General features: G+C 52.4%; 1 protein-coding gene across 1 annotated transcript in view; it reads right to left on the minus strand.

The window, feature by feature from the left end:
- Window positions 1-20106, minus strand: part of LOC123465706 (voltage-dependent T-type calcium channel subunit alpha-1I-like) — a 65209-nt gene extending 45103 nt beyond the window's left edge. Inside the window, exons 1-2 of the mRNA XM_045165500.1 lie at window positions 19605-20106; window positions 17912-18045 (exon numbers count right to left, since the gene is read on the minus strand). Coding sequence (XP_045021435.1) covers window positions 17912-18045; window positions 19605-19787 — 317 coding nt within the window. The 5' untranslated portion in view covers window positions 19788-20106. The remainder of the gene's footprint in view (window positions 1-17911; window positions 18046-19604) is intronic.
- Window positions 20107-22461: the final 2355 nt, after the last annotated feature.

Genomic DNA, 22461 nt, shown 5'->3' on the forward strand with positions numbered 1-22461 from the left:
CATCCTCTGTCATCCCCTCCTCCTCCTGCCCTCAATCTTTCCCAGCATCAGGGGCTTTTCCAATGAGTCAGCTCGTTGCATCAGGTGGCCAAAGTATTGGAGTTACAGCTTTAGCATCAGTCCTTGCAATGAACACCAAGGACTGATCTCCCTTAGGATGGAGTGGTTGGATCTCCATGCAATCCAAGGGACTCTCAAGAGTCTTCTCCAACACCACAGTTCAAAAGCATTAATTCTTCGGTGCTCAGCTTTCTTTATAGTCCAACTCTCACATCCATACATGACCACTCGAAAATCCATAGCCTTGACCAGACGGAGCTTGGTTGGCAAAGTAATGTCTCTGCTTTTTAATATGCTGTCTACGTTGGCCATAACTTTCCTTCCAAGGAGTAAGCATCTTTTAATTTCATGGCTGCAATCACCATCTGCAGTGATTTTGGAGCCCAGAAAAATAAAGTCTGACACTGTTTCCGCTGTTTCCCCATCTATTTGCCATGAAGTGATGGGACCGGATGTCATGATCTTCATTTTCTGAATGTTGAGCTTTAAGCCAACTTTTTCATTCTCCTCTTTCACTTTCATCAAGAGCCTCTTTAGTTCTTCTTCACTTTTTGCCATAAGGGTGGTGTCACCTGCATATCTGAGGTTATTGATATTTCTCCCGGCAATCTTCATTCCAGCTTGTGCTTCCTTCAGCCCAGCGTTTCTCATGATGTACTCTGCATATAAGTTAAATAAGCACGGTTACAATATACAGCCTTGACGTACTCCTTTTCCTATTTGGAACCAGTCTGTTGTTCCATGTCCAGTTCTAATTGTTGCTTCCTGACCTGCATACAGGTTTCTTAAGAGACAAGTCAGGTGGTCTGGCATGCCCATCTTTTTCAGAATTTTCCATAGTTTATTGTGATCCACACAGTCAAAGGCTTTGGCATAGTCACTAAAGCAGAAATAGATGTTTTTCTGGAACTCTCTTCCTTTTTCCATGATCCAGTGGATGTTGGCAATTTGATCTCTGGTTCCTCTGCCTTTTCTAAAACCAGCTTGAACATCTGGAAGTTCACGGTTCACGTATTGCTGAAGCTTGGCTTGGAGCATTTTAAGCATTACTTTACTAGCGTGTGAGATGAGTGCAATTGTGCGGTAGTTTGAGCATTCTTTGGCATTGCCTTTCTTTAGAAGCTCAAGCCAGGAGCCATCCCAGTTCTGCCCCCTCTCCCGTCTCTGAGTTTCACCTGGGCTCTGTGAGGTCAGGCTTCACAGGCCATGGCTCGGGGGTGTGGCGGACAGGTGGTACTTGCCCTGTAGGAATAATCCCCTCTTTTGGGGCACACCCATCGGCCAGCCCCTGCAAGGTGCACAGGCTCCAGCCTCGCGGGCTCACTGCACTGTCCCACTCCAGGCCTTCCCCGCACTGTCCCTTCCGCCTGGAACACCTCCTTCCTCTATTGAAGCCTTAATCAGGTTTTGTACAGAAGTCCCTGGAGACTTAGCAGTTTCTCCACACCCGGGTCCATGATGAACCAGGCCAGTCCAAGTGCTATGGACCCAAGAACAGCTCAGAACGGCCCCTACCCTCAGGAGTTCGCATGGAGGCAGGGCAGAGACTCAAAAGCAAAGATGGCCCTGGAGCCCTCACCGTTGCCCTCCTTCTCATCCTTGGGGCCTCTACCCACAGGCCCGCCCACCCCTCCCACCGTCCACCAGTCCAGCAGCAACTCAGAAACAGTCTGCCTCCTCCAGGAGGCCTTCCTGGATCTCCGCAGCAGGCAGATCTCGGGTGGGGGGGGCCTGTAGTTCCCAGCACGTCCACCAGATCCTCCCTGCTCAGTTGCTACCTGCTCCCCACCTCTGAAAGGCAGGTCCCAGGGGCCTGCCACCCCAGCCTCACCCCAGGCGCCCCAATCACCAGACCTGGGCAACTCAAGCCTGAGGCTCGGGCCAGGCTGCCAGTTCCACCTGTCACTGCCATCAGTGGGAATGAAGGCTTTTCCTGCACACCATGCAAACCTGTCCAACTGTTGTGAAGCTGCCCGCCCTCCCCTTCCCCCGCTGCTTGAAGAGTAATTGAGTGAAAGCCTTGCTCGCCTCAAATGCCTCCATCCATCCCCCAGCTTTCTGGAGCCCAGGTTTCACTCCCTTTCTTTGTCTCTCTCTCTCTTTCACACACAACCCAGAGTCAAACCCCTGCACACAACCTCTGGTGCGCACACACACATACACACGCACTCCTTGAATGCCCTCATCCACACTCGCTCCTACCAGAGCCTAAATTCGGATGAAGGAATGTGACAGACCTCAGAACTAGAGACAGAGACCACCCGGGGGACCAGAGGAGGGGGCGGGAGGGGATGCAGCAGGGGGACAGGGGGCAGCAGCCAGGCAGAGAGGGCGAGGGCCGAGGCACCCGGGGGCAGCAGGTGACGTGAGAAGGGGCGCCGGGGAAGGGGGACTGCGTGAGGATTCCGTGCGTGGGCAAGCCAAACTGTTGTTTTCCTATCTGGAAGAAAGAGCTCTCCAGGCAGCCCGGGAGATGTGCGTGATGGAGGCGCTGCGGGGGTGGCACACGTGGGCACACAAACAGGCTCTCACACTGGCGCACGCACACACACACACACACACACGCGCCAGGCCAGGGACAGCCACCCCAGGGCAGGCAGCCAGGCCCAGCTCCAGCCCGCCCCTCCCCCTTCCCCCATCCCCACTAACGCAGACCCTCCCCCTTCTGCCTCGTTCTATTCCATCCTGACAACCCGCTCGGTTGGTGCCTTGCTGTGTGTGCTGGAGGTGGGGGGCTCCCCAGCCATGCCAGACGGAACCCACCCAGGGACTACATTCCAGGATCCTCGGGCACACCTCTGAGCTCCAGCAGGTGCCAGTCCAGGATTTGTTCACGTCTCACAATAAAAATAAATAGCTGCTTCACAGGCAGAGGGGTAGACAGAGAAAAGAATGGCTTTTGAGGGCCTCTTGCGTGTGTTCTCATTATTCACCTGAGTTAACCTCCTGAGCGCCCTCTACATCACTCAGATTCTGCCTCAACCCTCTCCTTGCTCCCCTGGACCAGGGCAGACCCACGCTTACAAGCCACACAGGGCTCGCTCCACGCTGGGAGCCCTCAGGACAGTCGTGCCTGGTCCCTGACTCCCCTGCCCAACTCTGCCAAGTGGGCTCCGTGCTGTCGATCCCCTCTCAAAGAACCTGCAGTCCACAGTCTGGGACCAAAGCTCTTAATTAAGTCAGGAGCATCCACCATGGCCCTGACCCAGGACAGGCTGGAGGGCAGGAATAGGAAACTACTGATGCCCTGCGTACTCAGGACTGACGGTGAGAAATCGGGTTCACCCTCCTCATGTGTTTCTCTAAAACAAGCTGGGCTGGCCCCTGCCTCCTGAGTGCAATGCAAGTTATGACTGGATGTCACCAAGGCTCACGATAACCCAGAGTCAGTGAGCCCTAGGATCTGAACACCTCCTAGACCCCAGCCCTCTCATGGAGGCTGATCTGACTCTTGTCCCATCTCTGAAGGGAACTACACAGCCACAGCTTGGCAGACCCAGACCATCACAGTGGCTCTGCCCCTTCCCTTCACCTCTGACCTGATCCTCTACTGCAAAAATCCCCCTGAGAATTCGTCAGTTGCAAGCCCCCGGGTCCCCACTGAAAAACTCCCCCAGAGAAATTTCTTGAAGAACTTAGTGCCAAGATCTTGGCTCTGAGCTTCCTGGCAGTCGAGTCAAAAGGGGAAATGTGATGAGTCACTGAGTTCATGGCAGCATGATCGACCTTGGCCCTGGGAATTCCTCTGCCTGAACACTTCTCCCAGGTCCTAACTCTCTGTGAACCTATCAGGGTGTCCTGCCGCAGCCGCATCTCCTGTCTAGCGGAGCAAGACCAGGTGTAAATGCTCTCAGAGGTAAAGAGTAAATAGCAGGTACATGGTGAGGAATCCAGCAGATCTCATAGTTCCCTGAGAGGAAGAGGATAGAAAGCTGCATATTGGACCAGGATGGGGAGACAGGCGCCAAGCGAGGGGCCGGGAGGTAGGAACTGCCGGTCTGAGTCTCTGCCCTGGAACCACACTGTCCTGATGGTGACTGTACCCACCAGCCCAACGTGGACAGTCACTGACAGCCTCAGCACCCTGCCCCTGCCCAGCCACCGTCCCTCTCTGCTGACAGCTGCGGCAGCCTTGGTGAGCCCAAAGCTCCTGAAACGCAAAGCTAGCTGCGTCACTCCTGGCTTAAACCCTCAGTGGCTCCCCACTGCCCTCAGAACAAAGTCCAAGCCCCTGAGCAGGGTCTTCATGGCCCTGCAGTCTGGCCTCGGCCCCCTTCCCCCACCCCTTGCTCCAACTCCACACATCTCGGGCACCAGGAGCACCAAGCTCACCAAACACACTTCCCTGTCCCTTTCCTTTGAGTGGAGCCCATCCTCCTCACTCTCCGCCTTCAAGACCCCCTCCTCCAGGAAGTCCTGCTCTCCCCTCCCTGCACCGCGGGCTGCCCTCACCCCTCTGGGCTCTGGTTCCTCCCACACTCTGTTCACACCTCCAGTCTGGCTTGGGATCCCCCAACACTGCCTCAGCCAAGGACTCAGGAGACTCAGTTTACCTGGAAGGTGATCCCAGGAGGCCCAGAGAAGGGGCAGAGAGGGAAAAACCAGCAAGGGGCTGTTCATGAGCAGGTTACCCTGCAAACACAAACGGGGTGCAATCCCAGTGGGGACCCTGACAGGCTGTGTGCATCAGACCTGGACCAGCGGGGGTGGGGCCGAGGCGTTATCCTTGGACAACCGGCTGGATGCTGGCCAGGCATCTCTCAGACACAGCCTGCTCCAGCCCCATCACACAGAGCTGGCACAGCACTGACTTGGGGAATCTATGCAGCACGAAGAACACCTGGGACGGAAGAAGCCACCTCCCGCCTCGGGAGAGCTGAAGGAGCATTCTCCCCCCAACCGACAAAAGAAAAGGGGAAGAGAGCTGCTCTGTGGGTGAATAACCATCCGGCTGACTTCCCTCAGGACCCAAGTAAGACATCACTTGCGGGAGTGAGAAATTAATCCCTAATTACACAGTTACTTTATCGCACAGCTTCAGTGCTAAAAGTCTAAAAAAAAAAAAAAACCAACAAACCCCCCCCCCCACTACCTCCTGCCAGCTCCCAAGCGCCTAATTAGGTAAGTAATTTTGCTTTAAAGCGAGCACGTTCGTCCTGACATCACCCCTGGAGGAGGGTGACTGCACCCAGCTCCCGGATGGGGTGTCGTCTGGGGAGAGGGGCTCGGGTGTGGCCGTGCTGAAGTGCGGGCCATGCCAGAGTGGGCAGGCAGGTTGGACACCTGCTCTTAGGGCCCTCCCCATGCATTCCTGCTAAGAAGCCGCCCCCTTGTTCTGTTCCCCTGGTTCCCAGGAGAGGCGCAGAGACCCAGGCCCAGTCTACCGCCAGACACCAGGCCCCACGACCACCACCAGCCACCGTGACTACTTCAGGATGGGCCGTGAGGAGCTGCCGGCCCTTGAGCCGGGACTGCAGAGGAGAGATGCTCTCCCTGGCTAAGCCACCACCAGGAAACCCGGAGGCGCTAATGGCCATCTTGCCTCCGTGGTGGCCGGAAAGCTCTGCCAACACAGAGGAAGGCGGAGGCCAGAACCGGGGCGAGGCAGGATCCTGACCATATGGCTGGAGCACTCCTCCCCAGCTGCACCCGAACCGCGGATCTGTGCTCTGTTCTGCCCAGACACACGAGCCAGCCCCTTCCCTTTGGGGCCTAGGTGTCATGTGAACTGGTTTCTCTCCCTGGCAACTTGCAGGGTCCTGTTGCTTCAGAGGGCTTTCCGGAGCACTCGCCGTGTGCCAGGCACTTTATGCCCCTTCCCCTGGAGGGAGTAGGGCACCCACCCCAGAAGCTGAGCCACAGACAGAGCCCAACTGAGCAGTGGGGGGCCCAGGAGCTCTGCACAACCTGCCCACCACACTTCATCAATCATCAGGTCAGGCAGAGCAACTCCCACAGCCAGCCAGTAAATCGGACCGGCAGCATGTGGAACAGGGCCAGCAACCATGGAGGCTGTGTTACCCGATGTTTAGAGCACAGAGCCTGGGTTCCAATCCCAGCTTGGGGTTTGCACTGGGTGACCTTGGGCAAGTCACTGAATCGACCTCATGGGGTTGATGAAATGCATTCATATGTGGATTCAGCACCTAGGACTGGGTTTGGCACATGAAAGCCAGCCATTATTACATCACAGCCTTATTCGCTGCCTCGGGGCACACTGGCCCACGAATCACATGCTACCTGCTTAAACCCTTCCCTGGATCCCACTTCCTCCCAGGGGAAGCCCAGGCGATAAGGGCCTCTGGAGGCCCCCTGACCAAGACTCCATCACCGCCCACCATTTGCCCTGCAGTCCAGGAACACCCTGGAGAAGGCAATGGCACCCCACTCCAGTACTCTTGCCTGGAAAATCCCATGGACGGAGGAGCCTGGTGGGCTGCCGTCCGTGGGGTCGCTAAGAGTCGGACATGACTGAGCGACTTCACTTTCACTTTTCACTTTCATGCACTGGAGAAGGAAATGGCAACCCACTCCAGTGTTCTTGCCTGAAGAATCCCAGGGACAGGGGAGCCTGATGGGCTGCCGTCTATGGGGTCGCATGGAGTCAGACATGACTGAAGCGACTTCACTTTCACTTATCACTTTCCTGCATTGGAGAAGGAAATGGCAACCCACTCTAGTGTTCTTGCCTAGAGAATCCCAGGGACGGAGGAGCCTGGTGGGCTGCCGTCTATAGAGTCGCACGGAGTCGGACACGACTGAAGCGACTTAGCAGCAGCAGCAGCAGCAGCCAGGAACACCCTAACATCTCAGTTTCCCAGAATACACCAGCAGACACGCCTCTGCATCTGTCAGCCTCTCTCCCTGGGATGCCCTTCCTGGCTTTCAGATCCCACCCCAGGGCACCTCTGGCTCGAGGGGGTGCTGTCGTATCCCTGTTCCTCAGGTCATGGCTCAGAGCCCTAGTTAGGTCCCCAGCCCCTCGTCCAGCACCCGGCTTGGAGGCGGCTCCCCCTGCCAGCTTGTCAAACAAATAACTTGAGGGACAAGATCAGAAAAAAGAAAAAAATCTAGGAGCCGACAAGAAGCAACATAAAATGACTGAGACTTAACATCTTTCCAGGAAATACCCCTCCCAGGAGATGATTTCTGAGTGTTACTGATAAAAATAGGGTGTTTCCTCAGTCTTTACAAGGGACTCACAGGGGCTTTCTTAAAATGTAATGTAAGATGTAGCTAATGGAAAGGAAGCTGAGATGCTGGAAATGGCAACTCATCTGTCAGGAGGCAGCTCTATGATGACTCAGGCTTGTGTCAGGTGGTAACTAGACCACCAGCTTATGCTACTGTCTCAGCACCCAGCACATAGTAGGTGTTCAGTGGAGGGAGGGCAGGCAGGAGAGAGGAAATCATGGAAAGAGAAAATTAGGGACTGATAATGTTAACCCTTGACTCTGGCCAGTGTTTTATGATTGGTAGGTCGTTATTGCCCAGATACCATCACACAATTCTTGAGACCAGAATAAAGTTTCTTTCTTTTTTGGGGGGGAGGGGATTGCACTGGGTCTTCATTGCTACATGTAGGCTTTCTCTAGTTGCGAGCAGGGCTACTCTTCATTGGAGTACGCGGGCTTCTCATTGTGGTGGCTTCTCTCATTGCAGAGCAAGGGCTCTAGAGTGCAGGCTCAGAAGTTGTGATGCATAGGCTTAGTTGCTCCACGGCATATGGAATCTTTCCAGACCAGGGATCAAACCCATGACCCCTGCACTGGCTGGTGGATTTGTATCCACTGTGCCATCAGGGACGTCCAAGAACTGGGTTTCTTAAGCCTACCTGACACACTGATGGGCTGAAGCCAAGTCAGACCAAGTTCAGAGTAAAGGAGGAACTGGGGGCCACAAAAGAAATTTGGGGACCTCGGCAGCAGGAGACCCTGGACCATCTCTCCACAAGGCTCTATGCAGGGGACAACACTCAGTGGCTTTATCTCTGGGTAGAGTTGCCAGGTAGATAGAGGATGCCCAGTTAAGTCTGAACTTCAGGCAAACAGTGTTATCATTTTTTAGTATACATCCCAAATATACCTCCTGACTGCCTCCCACAACATTCAGCTCCCTTACTCCAGAGTAGTCTTGGCACCATGGGCACAGCTGCTGGAAACCAGATAGGGATTCTTTTGGCTCCACCACAGCCTCAGGGAAAAAAATCCCTCTTCCGGGACTCATCCCACATCCTTCTGAGAGCTGGTGAGGTCATCCAAGTCCTCCAGGGCAGAGCGACTAGGATCTTTTGGCCTCTGGAAGGGTAAAACCCTTCATGTTGTGAGTCAGCATGGGTTCTGGGGACAGTTATACCTGAACACATCACACAGTCCCTACAGGCTGTGTGACCTGAGACAGGCTGCTGATCTCTCTGAGCTTCCATTTCCCCAGTTGGGAAATGAGGTTAACAACCTCAAGTTCTCAGGACAGTGGAGGAGTAAGAAAGCACAACCCAGTCAGGAAACCTGAGTTCTGGCAATCCGCCTAGGCATCATAACTGATTTGTGCCTACCTGGAGCTTCCTTCTCTGCTTGTAGGATAACAATCCTGGGATTTGCCAAATGCACCCTCCCCACTCTCTGACCATGTGGTATGAGAGAGGTCAACCTCACACCTGGCCCAGGGCATAGACCTTGACCTAGGTCTGGCCAATCAGAGTGCTGCCTCATTTAGGCTACAGTGATTGGCTGAAAAGCAGAGACATTACTTTGCCAACAAAGGTCCATCTAGTCAAGGCTATGGTTTTTCCAGTGGTCATGTATGGATGTGAGAGTTGGACTGTGAAGAAAGCTGAATGCCGAAGAATTGATGCTTTTGAACTGTTGTGTTGGAGAAGACTCTTGAGAGTCCCTTGGACTGCAAGGAGCTCCAACCAGTCCATTCTAAAGGATATCAGTCCTGGGTATTCATTGGAAGGAATAATGCTAAAGCTGAAACTCCAGTACTTTGGCCATCTCATACAAAGAGTTGACTCATTGGAAAAGACTCTGATGCTGGGAGGGATTGGGGGCAGGAGAAGAAGGGGACGACAGAGGATGAGATGGCTGGATGGTATCACCGACTCGATGGACATGAGTTTGGGTGAACTCCGGGAGTCGGTGATGGACAGCGAGGCCTGGCATGCTGTGATTCATGGGGTCGCAAAGAGTTGGACACGACTGAGCGACTGAACTGAACTGAACTGATTGGCTCAGGGATGAGCACATGACCCTTTCCAGCCAATCCAAGCCAACGAGGCTCTCTCCCACTCTGCTTAGAGTGGCTAAGGAAGCAGAGGTGTCTTTCTGTTGAACTGGAGGGAGGAGTTTGTGCTCTTCTTCTGCCCACCCCCCTCCAAACCAGAGGAAACCTGCCATGGATGGAAGTCCTTGGTCAAAGGACTGAGAAGAGCTGTAGGATGGGAGGACACACTGCCTGGTGACATCTTTCAGGATTCTGGATTGAGCAGGTCCTAAAGTCAGAGACCCCTCGACTTTCAGGAAAAGGGATAGTAAGCTTCTTTAAACAAGGTTCAGAGGCTTCCTGTTCGTATACACTGAGAGAATCCTGACTGATTTATGACTGACTGGTGTCTGGCTTGTCAACCTGTAGCCTGAGAATCTCTGGTGATTTACCCCCTACCCAGTCCTCCATGTCATCTAGCATCCTGTTTCCATGGAAACGGGCCGGAGTGGTGATCATCATGCTGTCTCTCCCGCCCACTTTATTCCATATGCAAATGAAGAATCATCCACACCAGGACTTTCCCTGGAACCTTCCCAGGTCCACACCCACCCAAGGGCCAATTCAGCTAAAAGAAAATGGCCCCAGATCCCCCAGCTCTGCAGTGACGGGACACAAAGATACAGAACAATTATGGAGCTTCCCCTCTGTGCTGGCCCTGGGGCCAAGTTCCAGGGACTCCAGGATGAAGGCTCGGCCTTGGCCTTGCCCTGGAGCACACAGGTCCTGGAGTAGACAGACCTATAGAGCCCAGGATAAGTCAGGGTCTAAAGTCATAGAACCAAGAGGATTCTACCTGGGCCTGCGGACACGTGCCGTGCTTCCTTGACCAGAGATCATGCACATAGAGCCATGCAGGAGGTGGGCAGGCAGCAAAGGCTTCTGGAAACAGCCCAGTCGTGACCCTCTCACACCAATAACCACAGCAAGTCTGCTAGTGGGCACCAGCCTCTGCGGAGATTACACGAGTCGGTAATTGACTTTAGATTTCTCAGCAGATCACGTACATCCCCAGACAGCCCAGGCAGGGCTCCTGAGGCTCCAATTAGGGCTTGGAGACATAGTAGGGCCACAGCTTTGGCCAAGAGCAAATGAAGAAACACAGACTGTAGGAGAAGAGGGTGGCAGACTCTGAGAGTTGCCCACCCAAAGTGTACTCTCTCTCCTTCCAATCTTGCCTAGCCCCAGGGAACAATTCTTGATTGATTTACCCAAATTCAATGATGTTTTCTATTCTCCTAGCTTCCCTTGCAGCTAAGCACAGCCATGAGACCCAGTTCTGGCCAAGTGTGCTGGGATGGGGAAAGATCTAGAAAAGAAAATGTTGTTTTCCAGATCCAAGTAGATACGCACAGCTGGCATAGTCCTGTCTCCCTCCACCCTTTCTGCCTTCAATGCAGACAGGATGCCCACAGCTTCAACAGCCACCCTTGTGCCCATGAAAAGAAGATCTGGAAAATCACAAGGACGTCAGTCCCCACATCACAGAGCCATCACTGGTAACCACTGACCTCGGAACGTCATGTTATGTCGGGAAAAACATCCCAGCATTTGCGCTGTGGTCAGATGTCCTGTGAACATGCAGTCCAATGCATCCCTGACAGATACACCCAGCAAGTTACACAGAACCAGGATTCAATGCCAGCCCACGGAGCCAAGCTGCCTGGATGCAACTCCTGGCTCTGCCCCTTACCAGGTCTGTCGTGACCTCGGGCAGGTCACTCCCTGTCGCTGTGCTCATCTGTGAAATGGAACTGACCACAGTGCCTCCCTCACAGTGCCAGTCTGAAGATTAGGCCAGATAATGCACAGCATCAGGTCTACAGTGAGTACTCTGCAAACAGTAGATGCTCTTATTTTTTTTTCACCTGGATAATGCCTAAGAGGATTCAATTCCTTTTGCTTTTTAAAGTCCCACTGATGGGCCACTTTGGACAATAGGAACTCTCAGCGAGCAACCACAGAGGGGACAAGCCTGCCTGATCTCTTTAGAAAGCTCTAGTTCAGGGATAAGGAACAATTCTTATTGACATTTTGTTGCCCGAGAGCTTGTAAGAGTCGGGTTGGAGAAGCTGCTCCCCACACACTCTGGGGAGAAGCTGTTTCCAGGGCACAATAGATCCTGGCCCAGCCCCTCCTCCTTCCTCCCTGGCCAAGGTGCAGAGTTCCTGATATTACCGCTATTCGTGTTAATATTATTAACGATGGCAGAAATTTTTACGAGTCCCCACTGTTTCATTGACAGAGCACATCTGCTTGCCTTGAGAATTAATTCAGATCCTGGGCACAGATCAGAGACAGAGCCCTCCCCAGGACTCTTCTCCTTCCTGTGGTTCCCAGAACTAGGAATCATGCTCACCACTCGAAGGACTCCTGATGAGGGGCTCTCTGAGGGTCAAAAGAACCCAGACCCACCTGGGCATTTGCATAAAATGCAGATGCCTAGGCCCTCTGTACCTGCTGGGTCAGGATCCCCTGGATGAGGCCCCAGAATCTGTATTTTAACCTTGCCCCAGTAACCCTGTGGCTCTCTTAATTTCAAGGAGCAGAGAGAAGGGGTACAAGGTTGCACATATGTTTAAGAGCCCATTCCTGATCGGCTCATGCTTATCCTTCAGCAGCTTCATTTTCCACGCCAAGGCCTTCTCCAGGATACCATCATAGTCAAAAGCTTTGAAGGGACATCAGACTCAAGGCCACTCCTGTTCCCTGAGCTCCTCCAAGGCTTGAGGACCAGCCATGACCTTGGCGAAGGCACTGGCTCAGACTCATTCTAGAAAGGTCCCTACCAGCCCAGCCCTGCAGCCCTTGCTCACCATACCCACCCCTCCTCCCAGACACCAGTCATCAGAATTCTTGGGAAAGACTTTAACAGAGGAACCCAGACCCCTCTCCACAGCTGTCAATGGCCAGTTCATGTGGTTTTATTTTTTTGGTTAAGGGAGGTGGCAGTATTACCAGTATGATGCAGCAAGGGAGATATATAGATAAAGAAAATCTCAAGTTCAATGAGAATGTCATTGAATATTTCATGACCTCCTAATGGACTAAGGCAGAGAAGCATAGCTTAAATAACACAATGAGGTAGGTTCCACTATTGCCCACTGATGAGTGGGGCTTTGTCCACACTGGAAGAGCCTCTAGTGAGGTGCCAAGGGCCTCGCTGTCCTGGGCTGATCAAGCACAGGAAGAAAATGTAATGAGTGACGGAAACAAGACTCCAAGAGATCATTGTAAGATGAAATTAATAACAATAAATGCAAAGGTGGGTATTTGTGTGTTTTTTAAAAAAATCACCTGTGTTCAGTTCCAGGGTAGGAGAGGCCTGGCTTGGAGACTGCACACAACCTAGGGGTGGCAGGGAGCGCAGCCCCTCCGCAGGCCACACTGCCGCATGGTCCCGGGAGAGGGCAATCCCTTTTCTCTCCCACAAGTCATCAGTGGGAAGCCGGGGTCCTTCCCCCCAGCCAGGGACCAAGACCGCCTAAAGTAGGTCCGGCAGGGGAGGCCACCTCCCCTCCTTTGACAAACAGCGGGAGAGGCTGGAAACATTCTATGTGGGGAAGGGGAGACTCGGGGAGGAAATGAGCCGCTTTCCAACGTGTGAAGGCTGTCACGAGTCTTTTGGGGACACCCCTGCCGCAATGGCAATCCACTCCAGTATTCTTGCCTGGAGAATTCCATGGATGGAAGAACCTGGTGGGCTATAGTCCATGGGGGTGCAAAGAGTCAGACACGACTGAGCCACTAACACCTCTGGGCGGTCAGTCCCCTGCGCCCTCTCTGCCTCATCTCTCAGCACCCACCCACCCACCCCACGGGTCCCTGGGCTCTGACAGCCTCCTTTTCCTCAAACAGCCCCTCCAGGCCCCCTGCGTGCTGTCCCCTCTACTGATGACACCCTCCCCGAACCCCTGCTGGTCAACTCTTATCCCCAGGCCTCTCTTCCTCAGGAAGTTGTATACAAACCCAGTCCATGCCCTCATGGCCCTCTACACTTTGCTGCAACGGCTTTGGTCCCAAGTAGAATTTATCTAGAACTTTATTATCTGTTTTATATTGTTTCCTAGATCGTGAGCTTTATGAAATCACAGCAGCACCTGTCTTGTTTCTTTCGTGTGCTCCCTGCATAGCACCTGGTATGCAGCAAGTGCTCAATAAATGCTGACTTTGTCAATGAGTAAGTGTCAAGATCTACCATCGAGCGGGAGCTACAGGAAGACAAATTTCAAACTCCTTGAAAGAACTTTCCAGCACATTAGGCTGGACATGAGTTTGAGCAAACTCCGGGAGACAGTGAAGGACAGGGAAGCCTGGCGTGCTGCAGTGCATGGGGTCGCAAAGAGTTGGACACAACTTAGGGACTGGACAACAAAAGTTGTCCCAGTTTGCAACTGGCTGCCTTGTGAGTTGCCCCAGTGGCAGCACGCAAGAGGGGCTGACTGGATACGGAGGTGAAGGCTCTGACCTCTACAGGCACCTTCCAGTGTGGGGGTTCTGTCTCCTCTGTCACTTGAAAAGGGAGCCAGTAATTTGGGGATAAGGAGGAGCATGAAGGAAGAAAACGTCCTCAGGATGGCAAGCCTGTTGCTCAGGAAACAGGACATTTATAGCTGCAGGCTTGGGTGGGACTGGGTGGGGGGAGCTGGGCTCTGAAGCCCAGGCTTAGGGCTCCCCATCCTGCCTTCTGCACCCACACCATCCCTAGGCACAAAGGACAGGAAGGACCCAGAGTTCCCAGCATCCCACATGGGGCTGTTCATGACTCACAAGAATGTCTCTGTTGAGCCCACCGCCAAGCCAAGACTGGCTACATTACTCCCAGGACCCAGTGCTAAGTGAAAACGTAGGGCCCCTATTCAAAATGTATTAAGAATTTCAGAACTTCTCTGGTGATACAGCGGTTAAGAGTCTGCCTGCCAATGCAGGGGACACAGGTTGGATCTCTGGTTCGGGAAGATTCCACATACCTCAGGGCGACTAAGCTTCACAACTGCTGAGCCCATGTGCTGCAAATACCGAAGCCCAGGCATCTACAGCTATGCTCCGAAATGAGAAGCCACCGCAATGAGAACCCCACGCACCACAACCGGAGCCCCTGCTCGCCCAAACTAGAGAAAGCACGCGCACAGCAACAGACTCAGCGCAGCCAAAAGTAAGAAAAAATAATATACAGTGAAATCTTTTTATGAAGAGAATTGCAAATATTACATGTTAACACACATATACGGAATCTAGAAAAAAGGCATAGATGAAACTGTTTGCAAAGCAGAAATAGAGACACAGACATAAAGAAGAAATGCACAGACACCCAGGTGGGGAAGGGGTGGGGGGGAGAATCGGGAGACTGGAGTTGACAGAGATACGCTGCTACATATAAAATGGGGCTTCCACGTCTAAAACAGGTAACTAACGAGAACCTCCTGTGTAGCACAGGAAACTCTACTTAATCCTCTGTGATGACCTGAATGAGAAGGAAATCCAAAAGAGAGAGGATATATGTATACATATGGCTGATTCACTTTGCTGATATAGCAGAAACCCACACAACATTGTAAAGCAACTATCCTCCAATAAAAAAATTTTCAAAGAAAGAATTCCATTGTGGAAGACCAGCAACCACTAGAAAAAGAAAAAAGAATTTCAAACTGATGAAAGCAGAGCATTAACCCAAGTATGGGGCCCTATGGGGCTGCACATGTACCCAGCCCTCCCTGACCCCCCAGGAGGCTGCTGGCCTGTGGACCCCATCCCCGCCCCGTCTCCACCCCAAAGACCAAGAGAAGATGTCAAACGGAGACCTCGCCACAATGCTGAAGCCAGCCCAGATCCTTAGACCACTCAGTTTAGATCTTTATTGTCTTTTTTTATAAATATAAGCAGACAGAGGGGAACCGCTAAGCAATAGAGGAGACTCTTCGAGGCAAAAGGGCAGGGCAGGGGCACTCATGGGAGGCAGTCAGCGGAGCCAGCAAAACAAATGACTTCCCTGAAACAGGAGTTAAGAAAAATCGTCCTAAAATTTGGAATTTCAGCAAAGGAAGGGCAGCATTTCTCGTGATATCATTTGGAGCATTATTTAACAGACCCGTCTAAAGATTATTTCATTATCTGGGGGAACACACCTTGGTCTGATTCACTCTTTACTGTTAATTAAAGGTCTGGCTGCTATGAAATTACATGTGAACTTGGAGATATTTGTAAGTGGTTTCTGCCCAATATAAAAAGATAACCCCAAAGATTACGGTTTTATGACCCTATAAGTCCATTAACCAGCTTTGATTCTAAGCACCTCATGTCCCCAGGTTTTTTTTCCATTACCTGTTTTCCTTATTCTGACGATTACCATCCTGCTGATTCCTCATTAATGAGTCGAATAAATCTGTAATATACATGTTCCTTCTAAGATTTGTGTGAGGGTAATTTTTTTTAACTTTCTGGAAATTATACTTTGACTTCAGGATCAGTAAAGCCTAATTTGTATCTACGAAGAGATGTGAGTGAATATTGCATCCATAAAAACAAGCTGCTCTGAAAAATAAGAAATTCAAGAGCAACAAGCAATCCTGAGAATTAAAAAGACACAGAGGAGATGAACACTTCCATTAGGGGCAGTAAATTGAGAAAAGGACATTGTTAGTGATTCAGAAGGCCAAGTCAAGGAATTCTCTCTTAGTACAGATGAAATCTGTAAGAGAGGTGAATGAAACATGCAGAGAATAGAGAGAGGGTGGAAATAACCACTTACTGGGAATTCTAGGAGAGAGCAGAGACAAATGGCCAGTCACCAAACAAGATACGGAATAATTTTTTTCTGACCTGAAGGATGCACAAGTCTTGAGTACCAAAAGGCCCCACCAGAAGCGATCCTTCACTTAACACCTGCCCTTCTGAAATGTCTGAATTCTGAAGGTAAGGAGAAAAACCTTCAAGCTTCTAGCAAAGAAAAAGCAGGTTTCTCCCAACAAAGAAGAACCAGATCTATAGTGGCCTTGGCTGCAATATATGGTGTCGATTTGGACAGTACCACACGCGGGGCTCTGAGGGAGAAAAACTGCGAGTCTAGGGCAGTGCAGACAAAAACTGCCCTTCACCCACCAAGGTCAAAGGGATATATGCGTGGACAGGCAAGACTGAAAAACGACACTATCCAAGCACCTTTTCTTTTTATTGAGTTGGTCAAAAAGTTCGTTCGGATTTTTCCTTAACATGTGATGGGAAAACCCAAATGAACTTTCTAAAAAACAAAACCACTTAAGGATGTCCTCCAGCCAAACCAAGATGAGAATGAGAAGGAAGAATCTGACAAAGAGGGTGATACAGCTCCCACGTAGGGACCCAGTTTAACTTCTAATTTGGTCTACATCATCGCTGATAATGTGGCTGTGGAACAGAATACAGCTCTGAGGAAAGGGTACCGTCACGTTCTAAAGAACACCAGCGAGCAACCCACGGCCCTTCAGGACACATCCTCGGAATTCAGTGTGTACATGGTGATACTGACTTCCCGTCTCAGCCACGTGCCTGGCCACCCTCCCTGCAACTTCTCAAGGGCATCACACACATATCTTGGCACACACATGTATGCAAATAGATGCACATGCTCTCAAGGTCACTGACACGTGTACACACTCACACACACACTCGTGGGTCTCTAGCCTTTTTGTCCCTGATTTTCACTTCTGCCATATTGACCATTACTGGGCATGGTTGACACCTGTCTATCTTCCAGCTGTTGTGTGTGCATCACCTCCTCAGGCAAGTCGTCAAATCCCCAAGCCCCCAGCCTGGCCCAAAGATGCTCTCAGAGAATCATAACTCTTTCCCAGGGCCCTGGTCTCAGCATGTGGCGTGCTCACCCATGTAGCTGCTGAATGCCTCTCTCCAGATGGTACTTGGGAAGGATAAAGTTTATGTCTAGATTTGCCATCCTCCCTGCCCTGCATTGAAGACAGTGTTGACACTTAGCAGGAGCTCAGTCAACTGCTGACTGTGGAATGAATGTGTGGATGGGCCACCAGCCTGGCTTAACCCAGGAAAGGAAGGACAAGGCACAGAGCAGAATCCAAGAGGCTCCAAACAGGTTAAGTTGCCCCCTGACCTCTTTCTGACTATAGCTAACATCTTGGCAGAAATAACCACAGTTTGGAGTCAGACAGTAGAGCCTGTGCTGGATCTCTAACTTGCTAAGTGATCCAAGATGATAATAATAATGGCTCACATTTGTTGGGTGCTCACTTTAATGGAGCTGGCCTTCGTTATACATTATCCCCATTTCACAGATGAGGAAACTGAGGTTTAGAGACGTTAAGTAGCTTTCTTAAGGTCACAGTTAGTTAGTGTAAAACAGATCCAGTATCAGCTGACAGCACAGGAAGACACACAGTTCACCAGAATGAGGGGGAAGGAATGTCTGTTTGTCCAGGCCATTCAGGGAAGGGACATCATTCCTTCCATCAGAGAGGCCCAGGAGGAATCCAGACAATAACACACAGCTTCATCATTATTACCCAGAAGCCCCAGAGATTATTTACATGATGTCTGGCATGCATCAGGGGCTAGGACCTGTCTGATATGGTCTACCTACCCTGCCATGACAATGAAGAAATCCAGTCGGTTCCATGTGTCCCCAAGGTAACACTTCTTGCCAAAAATGCCCAGGGCCACCATCTTGAGCACCATCTCCATGGCAAAGAAGACAAAGATGAAGTCATCAAAGACCTGCAGGGGCAGGAGGAAGACAAGAAGCAAGGGACAGCGTGAGGTCCCAGATCAGGACACAGGGTTGGAGCCACGGTGTGAGGTGGGAACATGGGGATGGACACACGGGCCCAGGGAGAGACCTGGAAACATCTTCTCCTGGTCCGGGAGAGAACCTCAGAGATCCTAGTCCAAGGCATTCATTTCATAGAGGAGACTGCCCAGGGTTTTCCAGCCCCCTCTATTTGTTCCCTAAAAGCAAGCATAATGACAAGGGACCCAGATGGGAGTGGGCAAAGGGGGGTCTCCCTAATAATTGCCATGCCCTGGGCTAGACCTTTGCACTGCATTCTCTCTTCAGTTCTCTGAGTGACTCCTTGAATGCTGCCATTTTACAGATGAGGAACCGGGATCTCAGACTGCTTCAGAAACTCGTCACAGTTCCCACAGCAGTGAAGGGAAGAAATGACACTCAGGTCTCCTTGACTCCTAAACACACATGGAAGGAGCTTTCTCAAAACAGGCCTGACACCTGCACTGGGCACAGGTCCCCGTGATGTCTTCCTCTGCTCAGAAAGGAAGGCCCCGAATACGGCCACAATCACGGGCTCATGGGAGCGTCTATTTCCTGAGGATGGGGCCTGGGTGGAATCCCTCTTTCCAGAATCAATGAAGGTTGAAGACAACTCAATTCAGCAAATGGACGCTGAGCACCTTCTCTGGGTAGCTCATTAGGCTGAGTGTTGGGGGCCCAGAGATGAATGCTCGCTAAATTCACCACCTAGTAGGGAAGCCAGTCTAGTACTCACTGAGGTTAATAATGGGTTCTAACTCCACCCAGGACCCTGGGGCCGGCCCAGGAGCTTGTTACCCGCTTGGACCCCAGACCCACCTCAGAGATTCTAATTCTGTACGTTTTGTATGGGGCAGGGGTCTGGATCTTGAACATGTACCCCCAAAGGAATCGGAGAAACTGGGCTGCTTGGGAACCTCTGAGTCCTGTGGGAACACAGGAAGCAGAGGGCAGTTCCTCTCAGGAGGAATCTGAGTTTCTAAGGGAGACAGAATTAGATGTTTCCACATCTGTAAAATGGGTATAAACCTAACACCCTGCACTACAGGTGTACATGAGCCACAGGGGCCAAAGGCCAGGCCTCCACCTGGGATCTCTGTGAGATGAGAATAGGAGAGGTCCAGGAGGCGGTTCCTAACGGCATCAACATAGTGATGGAGCTCGGCCTTTATCCCGATCACTGGGAGTGAAGGGCAAGGCTTTCTTCAGGGAGTGTCAGGTCACTTGTGCTTTACTGGATAGCGGGTTGGGGATGGGGAGACCAGGAGGAAGTTGGTGATGGGAGAAAAGGAAGGGCATGGACTAGGGCAGAGGCCTCGAGACAGAGAGGAGAGGACGGGAGGGAGAGAGGATGGAAGGGACGCAGGTAGGACCAGCTGGCAGTGAGGCAGAGAGGATGAGCGCAGCGAGGGCACGACCAGGAGTGAAGCGGTGGCTGGGAGGGGCGGGGCCTAGCTAGGATGGGCGGGGCCTGAGGGGCGGGGCGGGGCGGGGCAGCCGGCCTCACCTGCAGGATCTTGCAGCGCTCTGACAGGCAGTCCATGTCGTCGCACGGCTGGTACATGCCGAGGGTCACGCAGTTAAGCAGGATCACCAGCATGCTGATACATTCAAACCACGTGCGCACCAAGTCAAGGACACAACAGCTGAGGGGCCACTCCCCCACCACCAACACAGATATCCACCCCATTGCCCCCCAGGTGCCTCCCCTGGTGAGTCAGTGCCTATATTTTCAAAGACCTTTTAAACAGCCTACCCCGACTCCTCACAACAGACATGGCCAAACCCACCAGAGAACCTGAACTCCACTAAGCCACCATCTGCCAGGATGCCTTCCCCAGGGCCCTCCCCCGACCTCTTTGCCCCAGCCTGAATTCCCCCAGAACCAGAAAGGAAGAGGTCCCCAGAGACCTGACTGGGGGACCATCTCCAGACTCTCCCAGCCTCTCTAACTCTGACTTTCTTCCTCTGTCACTGCCTCCCTTCTCTGACCATCCCTCCCCTCCCGCACCCACACCCCCTCCATCTCTACCCAAGCCCTGGAGCTGAACCCTGCAGAGCGTCCATCCAGCATGGCTAAGACTGGCCAGACACCCTGTATTTCTCTCCTCTCCTGTGGCTGGGTTACAGCTCATTGCCAGACTCCAGCAGGTCTGTGCCTGGGCTCCCCCCGACCCCTGCACAAGTCAGGGTGGGGCTCAGCCTCCTCAGGCCTGTCCAGGCAGAAAGGCTCCTGCAGCCAGCAGCCTGGGCCGGGCCTCAAGGGCATGTGCTTAGACACGGGTGAGTGGGCTTTCCAGGCCAGGCTGCTCTCCTCTCTAACACCTTGCTCCTTCCTGGCTGGTTCCTGCTCAATCTTAGAACACAGCCCACTGATGTTCAGCCCCATCCCTCCCTCCCAAACCTAGAATCCCCAAGCCCCCAGGGGAATCAGGGGAGCCAGAACCCAGAAGGGCCCGAGGGCCTGGGTCATTCACGGGTTAACTTGCTGACAGGCTCATTGTCTTTATCCAAGGCTAGAACCTACATTCCAAGGGGACAGGGGGGTGGCATTCATGCCCCAACAGTGCCAAGCATCTAGGAGGAGCAAAATAAATGTCTGAGTAAACCTCTCTAGGTGCTGCCCACTCTGACACCCAAAGATTCTTGAGTGTCCCCACATGAAAGCTCTGGCCCCTCAATTTCAAAGCCCTTTCTCTGAGCTCAGATGCAGCTATGCCAGTCAGACTCTCAGCCAGACCCCACCCAGCAGTGGGGTGAGGATCTCTTGCCTAATGGAAGACTGACCTGGTTTCCTTGGCAACCGCTTCCCTCCCATCCCCGGTCCTTGCTCACCTTGGGATACTGCCTTCCCTCCCGCCTCCCTGTCAGACCCTCCTTGCCCCAACTCTGCTCCTTCCTGCCCCCTCAAACCTCTGCCACTCTCCCGCCACAGCCTGTAATTAACTTCAGTCGTTGCCAGGGCCCCCTTCTAGCCTGAGCATCGCTCCAGCAGCAGCTTCATCATTAATTAACTTTTTTGAAGTTCAAACGTTCTAATTACCAGCAAACGTCCCCCATCCTCTTTGCCTTTTCCCCCGGCCTGTCGTGCTCTCTCTCCTTCCAGCCACCTCTTCTGCTCCCTTTGCCCTTCCTTCCAGCTTCAAGTTCAAAGTGCACTTGGCAGGTGTCTTCCAGGAACCTGGCACTCCCACTTCTTCCTCACCAAGGCCCTGAGCAGTGGGGGTCAGCAGACCTATTTTACGGATTAGGAAAACTGAGGTTTAGAGAAATGAGGGGCCTCTCCCAGCTCACACAGCTGGGAAGCGCTGGAGCTGAGATTCACCCCAGACCTGCTCTCCTCTGTGATGCAGGGCTTGTCTCTGCCTATGTCTTTCCTTGCCCGCCTCTGAGGCCTCAGCTCATCTTCAGCACCTCTCACCTGAGCCCTGCCCAGCCTCCCTGCTGGCCTCCAGCTCTGGTCTCTGCCGCTCCAATCTGCCCTGCATACAATCCCAAGGTGTTTGTTGTGTGGCCAATACTATCCAAGCTCTTTGCAAGCGTTATCGCATTTAATCCTCCAGCCCTAATACAAGCCCCAGTTACAAGTGAGGAAACGGAGTCACAAAGGGGAACACAATTTTGCCCAAGGACCCCAGCTGGAAAAAGGCAGAGCTGAGCTACAAAACCAGAGCCTCCTGTTCTTGCCCCATTTCGTCATCGCCAAATTAATCTGGCTGAAGTCCAATTCTGATTAGACCTCTCCCCTATTCAAAAGCCTTCCAGCCTCCCTAGCCTGACACCCACAGCCTCCTACACTCTGACCTCAATGAACTCTTCTGGCCTCTCCCACCAGCCTTGGCATGCACTGAACTTCATGCTGTCCCCAATTATACCCTTTGCGTGAGGTATGCATGCATACGTTTCTACCAACATGCATATCCTTCTACCAACTTTACCAGGCAAACTCCTACTCATCCTTCACAGCCCAGGTCATCTGTCACCTCTTCTGGAAGCTTTCCTGAAGCACCTTTCCCCACTCACCTAGTGGTTGCTCAGCCTCCTTCCCAAAGTGCTCCCCACCCACGTGATCTAGCTCATGTTGCGTTAATGAATTTGGCAGTAGTCATGACTACTGCCTGCCAGGCCCCTAGGGACATGGCCCTAACTCTTCTCATAGCCCACAGGGAGCAGATGGAGAAATGGCCTGGAGAGCTGGAATGACCTGGCCAAGGTCACAGTCAATGAGATGCCCGAACGGTCTGACTTAGTGGTGCCAGAGCCCCTGCCACAGGGCCACCTCTGGTGCACGTCCCTCGAAAGGGGCAGATGGAGCGGCTTTCACCTCTAGATGGCTCAGCTTCAGGGATGGACAGTCTCAGCCC

This window comes from Bubalus bubalis, chromosome 4 (assembly GCF_019923935.1).
Source record: "Bubalus bubalis isolate 160015118507 breed Murrah chromosome 4, NDDB_SH_1, whole genome shotgun sequence".
Lineage (NCBI taxonomy): Eukaryota > Metazoa > Chordata > Mammalia > Artiodactyla > Bovidae > Bubalus > Bubalus bubalis.